Source organism: Nanorana parkeri, unplaced genomic scaffold (assembly GCF_000935625.1).
Source record: "Nanorana parkeri isolate BGI_ZX_2015 unplaced genomic scaffold, ASM93562v1 scaffold130, whole genome shotgun sequence".
In the NCBI taxonomy this organism is placed as follows: Eukaryota; Metazoa; Chordata; class Amphibia; order Anura; family Dicroglossidae; genus Nanorana; species Nanorana parkeri.
The window spans coordinates 1,356,569-1,366,272 of record NW_017306398.1 but is presented as its reverse complement, the minus strand read 5'-3'; the positions used below and the strand labels follow the sequence as shown (position 1 = coordinate 1,366,272).

Here is a 9,704-nt window from a genome sequence, read left to right as displayed (position 1 = left end):
TGGTGAGGGGGTGCTCCGGAAGAGACTAAGAACTGTGAGGATAAAGACATTTTAGGGTCTCAATATTCCTCCTTCATCAGGGTTAAGAAATAAGATAACATTGAATGAAGATAGAATTATGTAGCCACCACCAGTAGACTTTATTACCAGCGCTGGCTTCTTATATCTCCTATGGACTGTGCAGATGAGACATCCCCACCACAACTTCCAGTTCCTCCAATTTGATCCTTCCATTCCGAACAGTTTTAACCTGTTCCAGACTGATTTTATGTGTTTAACAATGTTCTAACCATTGTCCAATATGTTATAAATCCGTTCAATATATCATTTCCTATTCTCCCCCCCCCCACTAGTCGATTCATCTATCCGGCGGTGATCACATTCGTCATAGCAACGCTCACCTTCCCTCCAGGATTCGGGCAGTTCATGGCTGGGGAGGTAAGGTTTTAGATCCTGAGATGCTGAAAAGCAAAGGGCTACATTGTTGCTCCCCTTGCCACGGGAATATGAGCCCTTACGCCCAGTGTAATGGATTGGCATATGTGCACGGATGGGGGGTTTTGTTATCTGTTATGACTTTAAAGAGAACCAGTCATATGCGGACATTTGTAGGAATCTGAATCTCCACACTTATGCTGTTATAATAATGCAGCCTTATCTCTCAGGGATAAGTGTGTGTGATGTTATTTACTTGTATTCTCTCCCTGTCAGAGCCGCGTTAGGGCACCACAGAGGCTGACTGGTCTCCATACTTAGGGTTGACAACTGAAACTATCTTTGTGATGCCGGAGAAGGGTAAACTTATCGGTTAACATAGCCTTTAATTTGCTTTCATGTAATCCTGACAGCATCTTTCTTATGTAGCAAATTTCTTATTATATGTTATCAGCACAGAATACAGTCAGGAGATAGGATAATATTATTATTATTATTACTACATAGTATTTATATAGCGCCAACAGTTTGTGCAGCGCTTTACAATATAAGGAAGACATTACCATCACAATTCAAGACAAGATGGTAAGGAGGGCCCTGCCCCTGAGGGCTTACAATCTAAAAGGGAGGGGCAAGTGATACATGAGGAGGTAGCTGTGTGGGGATGAATTGTTTGAGAACGTGACGGTTCAGTGGTTAGGTTGAGGTGGGATAGGCTTCCCTGAAGAGATGAGTCTTAAGGGATCCCCTAAAGGAAGTCAGAGTAGGAGACAGACGGACAGGTTGGGGTAAAGAGTTCCCGAGCATGGGAGAAACTCTAGAAAAGTCCTGCAGGTGAGCATGGGGGCATTTGATGAGGGAGCTGGAAAGCAGGAGGTCTTTGGAAGAGTAAACGGGACGGTTAGGGTGATACTTTGATATAACCTCTATATGATCCTTACATCCTGACACTTCTGCTCTGACAGGAAGATAATACCAGTAAATAATAAAAAACACGCAATCCCTGATAGAGAAGGCTTCACTATTACAAGAGCTGCAGACCCAGATTATTACAGATGCCCGTTGCTGACAGGTTCTCTTTAAGGAAAGGTAGCGGGGGGTCTTATTTTGGCAAAAGATCCACCTTAAAAATAAATCCAACCTCTAAAATGTTGATGTCATTCTCAAAGTCATTTTCATTGTTCACTGTAATCTACAGCTTTCGTAAAATGATACCTGCTATGAAGGTCCTTGTTCAGGCACTTCCTGTTGCAGGGTGACAGCGCTTGGCCTCTGTCTCCCAACTGTGCTGCCGCGTTGTCACCCTGTCACACGGACTTCCAATGGAGACTGCAAGTAGCTGTTACAACATTACACAGACATGGTCATGGTGGGATTTACTCTCTCTGCTGCCCCAAGGCCAGGTTCCTCAGTGCGCCCCCTCCTCGCCAAACCCCCCACCCATGAAGAATGGCCACCAGATGGCGAGGGCGGCAGGGTTGGTTTTAATTTTTGTATTTAATTTTTTTACTTTTTATCACTTTTTAAATTTTTTTACTTTTTGTTTAATTTCTTTTACTTTTTAAAAATTTAATTTATCTTATCTTTAACTTTTTTATTGGTTATCATTTTACAGGACCTACAGACCTAGGAGGGCTAAATGTAGAAATCAACTCCCTGCCTGGTGTCCGGAACTGCATGTCCCGGGCGTTGGGAGATAGGAATTTCACACCCCTGCTGCCCCCAGGGCCGGATTTCCCACAAGGTCAACCAAGGCCCGGCCTTGGGGCAGCAGGGAGTAGAGGGGCAGCAGGGTTGTGGAATTGCTATCTCTCCATGCTGGGGGGGGGGGGGTTGGCAGGTAGGGAGGCACATTGAGGAACCTTGCCTTGGGGCAGCAGAGAGAGTAAATCCGGCCCTGGGCTGCCCCTCTACTCCCTGCCGCCCCAAGGCCGGGCCTCAATGGCCTTGTCAAAAATCCCACCCTGGACATGGTCCACTGTTGTCACCATAAGTAAGCCCGCCCTGAGAAATGCCATGCAGCCATTGCTGGAGTGCATGTAGACAGGAAGTGGATGAAGGAATCAGCAACACTGAACAAAAGGGACAAAAAAAAATGAGAATTTCAAGTATTACAAAAATGACACTTATCTATGATACGCAGTACAAAGCAAAGTACAGAGCATAGTTAAAGTGACATTAAACCCTCAGATTTTTTAACATAAAACAATACTGTAATTTGCGCCTTACTGTAATCCATGGTCGTTTTCCTTCTCTTTGCTGCTCTTCCTTTTAAATCTGTATCTCTTCTCATGCTGGGCAGAACTTCTGTTTTGCAGCAGACTGCCTTGTCTCTGGAATGGATACACGGTGTCTGTATGTAGGTTCACAAAATAAGCCAGCACTACAGGAAGAGGCACTCAGCTGCAAAGCAAAGTTCTCCCCCAGCATGAGAAGAGATAAGGAACTAAAAGGAAGAGCAGCAAAGAGAAGGGAAACTACCATGGATTACAGTAAGCCACACATTACAGTATTGGTTTATGTTAAAAAATCTGAGGGTTTAATGTCACTTTAATATCATTCAGCTCGGGTTTACATCTACTGTAAGGTAGACCTGACTGACCCGTCTACCCTTGTTCCCTGGTTGTCTAGTATTCTCTATGACTCTCCTGTGTTCTATGTCCCAGCTCATGCCCCGGGAGTGTATCAGTGTCCTGTTTGATAACCACACATGGACGAAGCACGTGGGGAACACCTCCGGCTTGGGACGCTCTGCTGCCTTCATCCACCCAAACATCAGCGTCTTTGTAACGCTCCCCCTCTTCTTCATCATGAAGGTAACCCCAAGTTATCCTTTTTGCCTATTTATGAGAACTTGAAACAGTTACCGTATTTTACTTCCTTAACACCACACTCGCGCGATCCCACATTATGGCCTCATCAACAATGTCATACATGGGCTTGCCAGCGTAGTTACAGATTCCATGGGTTGACTAGGTTGGCCATCACATGATAAGGTTTTGGAGATTTCAAAGAAACAATGAGATTTGTTGATAAAAAAACCATTATGGGGTTTATTCACTATGGACCCGAAGGATCCTGCTGTAGCTTCGGCTGATCCTTCGGCTCTCTTCGGCAGCCTCTGCCCTTTGGTTCAGTCAAACCGAAGGGCTGCTGCACGGGCTATTCACAATAGCCCATACAGCAGCCGAGCCGAAGGCAGCTCGACTGAGCCGAAGTGACAGCTGAAGCTGACCAATCTCCACGCAAATGACAGCTGGGCAGAGCCAGGTGTGATCTCACAGCCGGCTCCGCCAAGTTGTAATGACAGATCAGCGTCCCCAAATGACCTGGGGACGCTGATCTGTCATTAAACAATAACAACTGGGCGGAGCCGGCCGTGACATCACACCCGGCTCCACCCAGTTGTTATTTATTGGCCGGGACCTGCTAGAAGACTCTGGCAGGTGCCGGCCAATAGGAAACAGTTGTACTTGAAAGGGAATTTTTGGGTCATTGGTCTTTAATACGTGTGATCCTTTTAGATCACTTTTAGTCCCCCACAACTTTAACAATCAGATGGCTATGGCTATGAAGACCACTGCTTTCCCTGCAGAGGTCCGACACATCCTCTGCTGCATCTCAGATGGAGTTTTCCATTCTGAGGAGCTCTAGCTCTGACTAAGGGGTGTGTCGGACCTCTGCAGAGAGACCAGTGATTACACACAGAGAGCAAGGGTCCCTCTCTGCAGCATGCTGACAGGGGACAGTCTTTTCTGCTAAGGCTGTGGCTGCTTTCTAATAAAAATTAACTGGAAGACTCTGCTGAACCTTTTTGCTTTTGCAGCTGGAATGTATTTCTCAGGTAAGCTGGAGATCTCATTGAGCATTAAAGGAGAACTATGGGGTTAAGGCTTTTCCCCATAGTTCTCCTTAGGCTAACGTGAGGACACAAACTAGCGTCTTCCCGTTACCCTAAGCTCAGTATATAGGGAGCTTCAGCTACATACTGAGACGCCGCAGCCGGAGCGGATCCCGACATTGATGTCGAGATCCGCCCAGCTGCGTATCTCGCCCCCTCCCCCGTCCGTTCCGCCAGTCAGCGCTGGCAGATCGGAGCGGGGAGAGGGGAATCCAGCCCCTCCCCTGTCACGGCAGAGAGCCGTGACAGGATCGAGAGGGGAGCGGGCGCCGGTATGTGTTCGCTCACCTCCCGATCTACTGAGCCGACCTGTGACAGTCTCATTGTCACAGGTCGGCTAGAACTATGAGGTGAGTGAAAAGCACCCCCCTCATAGTTCTCCTTTAAGAACAGTAACCCAATGCTGTTTTTTTTTTTTCTCATTCCAGTTTTTGATGTCCGTCGTTGCTACTACGATGCCCATACCCTGCGGTGCCTTCATGCCGGTGTTTGTCCTCGGTAAGCCGAAGATGAAGGAATGGAAAATACCATTCGGTGGTTTTGTAGTTTTTATTGAGTTGCATTATGGAACAACAAAAAAAGTCAAAAAGTTTCTTACATTGCCCAATCTAATGCCTGGCCTCTAATATGTACACAGTAAGACTAATTCATTAACAGTATGCAAGGAGCAAAGAACTAAGCATAAAGTGCAATGATCTTAGCCAATCAGAATCTGTCTTGTAGCAGCCAATCAGAATCCGTCTTGTAGCAGCCAATCAGAATGCATCTTGTTGCAGCCAGTCAGAATCCGTCTTGTAGCAGCCAGGTAGAATCCGTCTTGTAGCAGCCAATCACAATCCGTCTTGTAGCAGCCAATCAGAATCCATCATGTAACAGCCAGTCAGAATCTGTCTGGTTGCAGCCAGTCAGAATTCGTCTTGTAGCAGCCAATCAGAATCCGTCTTGTAGCAGCCAATCAGAATTCATCATGTAGCAGCCAGTCAAAATCTGTCTGGTTGCAGCCAGTCAGAATCCGTCTTGTAGCAGCCAATCAGAATCTGTCTAGTGGCAGCCAATCAGAATCTGGCTTGTAGCAGCCAATCAGAATCCATCTTGTAGCAGCCAGTCAGAATCCGTCTTGTTGCAGCCAGTCAGAATCCGTCTTGCAGCAGCCAATCAGAATTGGTCACACAATTCATTAAAATGAAATGAAATCGGTTGGTATAGGTGACTACATCTAGAATTTTGCTCAAGCATGTTGCCGTCTTTCTCACCGTACTGTATTTATGGAGGATCAGCATTGTTACAATAGGACAGGAAGCAGTTATGTCACAAGAGGTGCGGCCCGCATTGGGTGACACCATCAGAGGGGGTAACACCAAAATGACTTACAGTCCTTTTGGTGTCACCCCCACTGTAAAGTTGGGCACTCGGTCATGCACGAGAGAGGAGGGGAGGATGGGCCCCAGCGGTATACCTTATCCCGCTGGATGAATGTCCCCTCCTCTATTAACAAGCATCCATCACCAAGATGGCCACTGGCAGTGAAGTGCACGAGACACAAGAATGACGTCAAGCATAACATAATGACGTATGTACCAGGTGACACCAGGCAGCCGCACCGGGTGACACCCAGCCTGGTGACGCCCCTGCAGGAAGTAGGCTAGAAATTCTCATGATCTCCATAACATAGAGGAAGATGCTTTGTAGTCCTAACATACTTCCTGATGCATTGTTCGAGATAGGACTGCAGAGTGGATCGTGGATCATCCAGCGTTGCTGTAGTCTCATCTGCATCTGTTCTAAGCTGATAGTAGAGGAACCCGGCACTGCAGCTTCGTCACTGTTCCATGTGCTCCGTGTTCAGTTCTGAAACATTGAGCTGCTCCACCCTCTTGTCTCCAATCCCGCTGCCTGAACCTCGGTGCTGTGCGAAGCAGGTGTTGGAGCAGCTGTAGACTTCTCGCAGCTTGACCACGTCTGGCCGTTCTCCTCTGACCTCTCTCATTAACAAGTTGTCAGCAGTTCCCCCTCCACTATGGCAACAGTTATGTTTGAGGTCAAAGTTTCTCAAATCACGTGCCGATCCCATTCCCATGCCAATGTTTTGGTAGAGCAGCACCTCTTGGCCATGTCTGCATGTAATCAGTTGCAGCCAGATGATTGGCGGCTCAGTTATTTCTGATAAAACCATTCCACCTATAAGGGGGGGGGGGGGCACTGGGCTCTTGTAGATAATGATGATAATAAATGGCATTCGGGACATCTGCTGACTTTATCGGCAAGAAAAAAATCAAAGCAACTGGACTTGCCGTGTTTTTCTTGAAGACTTTTAACTGGTCACCTGACTAGCTTTCTCTATTCTGAATTCAATTCTCCATTCTGAATAGAGAAAACTAGTCGGATGACCAGCGAAACGTCTTCAAGAAAAACACGGCAAGTCCAGTCGCCTTGATTTATTTCTTACAGATATACCATGAGCCGGATGAATGAGAACCTCCCACACACATCTGTTGACTTTGTCTGCATTGCTCCCGACCAGGTGCCGCTTTCGGAAGAATTGTCGGGGAGTTGATGGCTTTCCTCTTTCCCAACGGAATCTTGTTTGATGGGATTGTGTATCAGATTTTACCCGGGGGCTACGCTGTGATTGGTCAGTATCCGCAGACTGATTCTCTCTCTCTCTCTTATTAATATATTTTTTGTTCATTTTCTGTTTATTGCATGAATTCATATATCGGCACCATGTTCTGCAGTGTTTAAAGGGTCACACATTATTCATTTCGCTGGTCACTAGCCCACTGTGTTGTCTGTGACGTACTTTATTTATGTATTACATGTATTTATAATGTTGCCAACAATATTGCACAGCGCTCTTCATACTGCACACCAGTGGCGTCACAAGAGGGGTGCGGGGGGGTGCGGCCCGCACCCGGGTGCCACCATTGGAGGGGTGCCACCAAAATGACTCACAGTCATTTTGGTGTCACCCCCCCTCTGAAAAGTCGGGCGCTCGGTCATGGACCGAACGCCTGGCAGTATCAGGAGAGAGGAGGGGACCCGGCGGCATACCTTATCCCGCCGGGTGACTGTCCCCTCCTCTCTCTGCCGGCGTCCATCACCAAGATGGCCGCCGGCAGGTATCAGAATACATCTGCGCGTGCGCGATGAAGTCACGCGCATGCGCAGTGACGTCTCGGCGGGGTGATACTCGGTTACCGCTCCGGGTGTCACTCAGCCTCGGGACGCCCCTGCTGCACACTCACATGTATTTGTTGCTGTAAAAAAAAATCTTAGCGCTCTGCTCTGGCTGGCACTTACCATGAAGCTGAGGCAATTTTGCTTTTTGTTTTAAATGTATTTCTTTGTTGCAAACATTCACACTCACCGGCCACTTTATTAGGTACACCTGGCTAATACCGGGTTTGGACCCCCTTTTGCCTTCAGAACTGCACTCATACTTCGTGGCATAGATTCAACAAGGTGTTGGAAACATTTCTCAGAGATTTTGGTCCATATTGACGTGATGGCATCACAGGCCCAAAGTGTGCCAAGAAAATATCCCCCACACCATTACACCGCCACCAGCCTGAACCGTTGATACAAGGCTGGATGGATCCACACCAAATTCGGACCCGACCATCTGAATGTCGCATCTGAAATGGAGACTCATCAGACCAGGCAACGTTTTTCCAATCTTCTATTGTCCAATTTTGGTGAGCCTGTGCGAATTGTAGCCTCTGTTTCCTGTTCTTAGCTGACAGGAGTGGCACCCGGTGTGGTCTTCTGCTGTTGTAGCCCATCTGATTCAAAGTTTTACGTGTTGTATGGTATTCTGCATACCTCGGATGTAACGAGTAGTTATTTGAGGTACTGTTACCTTTCTATCATCTTGAACCAGTCTGCCCATTCTCCTCTGACCTCTGACCTCAACAAGGCATTTTCCTCCACACAACTGCCGCTGACTGGATATTTTCTTTTTTTCGGACCATTCCCATTAGATCAGCAATTTCTGAAATACTCAGACCAGCCCGTCTGGCACCAACAACCACGCCACGTTCAAAGTCACTTAAATCCCCTTTCTTCCCCATTCTAATGCTCGGTTTGAATTTCAGCAAGTCGTCTTCACCACGTCTAGATGCCTACATGCATTGAGTTGCTGCCATCTGATTGGCTGATTAGCAATTTGTGTTGCCAAGCAATTGAACAGGTGTACCTAATAAAGTGGCCGTTGAGTGTATATATCGTCCTCATATTGCTCAGCGCTGTACACCGCATCATTCATATGACTCCTTGCTGCAGAAGCAGTTCACGTTCCAAGGTGTCATTCCCAGAAGTGCCACAAGGGGGCTCCTCACACATAGATTAATGAATGGCCAGATTGAATTGTGTATCTCCGTTCGGTCATTGACAAATGACAGTATGAACCACAATACCCAACAGAGGACAACAGATCTAACTAGATATTCATCACTAATCTCATCCCATAACCTAGAAGAAACGTCTGCCGTACACAGCTGGGCGGATCCAGACATAATTGTCGGGATCCGCTTCAGCTGCGGCGTCCCAGTATACCGCGAGCTGTAGCTCGCGGTATAGTGAGCTTAGGGTGACGGGAGGACGCTAGTTTGTGTCCTCCCGTTACCCTTAGGAGAACTATGGGGAAAAGCCTTAACCCCATAGTTCTCCTTTAAGTTCTGACGGCTCCGGTCTCCATTGTTTGTCTACCTCTGCTGGCCGCGCCTGGGTAGTACATCTCCATTGACATCTCCCAGACCAGCCGCATAGAAGTCAATAAGCCTTTACGGACACAAGCCTTAATGGAAGTCATTGACTTCTCTGGGGCTCATCTCCTGGCCAAGAGACAGAGGTAAACGCGGCAAAAGTTACTGCAACCTGTCATTGGAAGCAGCTAGCTGTGACTTAGTTGAGCACACGCACAGGCGTATGTGTTGATATAAAATATGGCAAATTGCTTTCATTGGCAAATGACTGGCACGCTGATCATTCACCACTTAGTGAATACGCCCCTACGTCTTTTATGACCGAGGACGGCGTCCCACACAATCACTAGTGCGAACTGGAACCAGAACCCCGATGCTGCAAGACCACAAGACTAATCACAGCGCTGCTGTTGTTGCCCACGCTTTGCTCGTAGATCATTATAACGCGTTTGCAGGGAAAGGTTGGACCTGCCCGGCTAATTAGCTAATCATCAGTATTCAGGAACAGTGTGAGTTTTATGGCGGCAGCACGTAATTAGTGGAGACGAATGACTTATTAACATCTGACGGGACTAATTGTTATGCGATGCGGTGAAGGCTTATTAAATCTCCGAGATTACATAAAAGAACACCGCTAGGCCGCTTTGTTTTTTTCATCGAAAGCT

General features: G+C 47.2%; 1 protein-coding gene across 1 annotated transcript in view; it reads left to right on the top strand.

Annotated features, from left to right (window-relative positions):
* The window catches only part of CLCN1 (chloride voltage-gated channel 1), a 72,422-nt gene that overhangs the window by 34,891 nt on the left and 27,827 nt on the right, over positions 1–9,704 (top strand). Inside the window, exons 11-14 of the mRNA XM_018553805.1 lie at positions 354–438; positions 3,102–3,251; positions 4,765–4,834; positions 6,858–6,968. Of these exons, the coding sequence (XP_018409307.1) occupies positions 354–438; positions 3,102–3,251; positions 4,765–4,834; positions 6,858–6,968 (416 nt within the window). The remainder of the gene's footprint in view (positions 1–353; positions 439–3,101; positions 3,252–4,764; positions 4,835–6,857; positions 6,969–9,704) is intronic.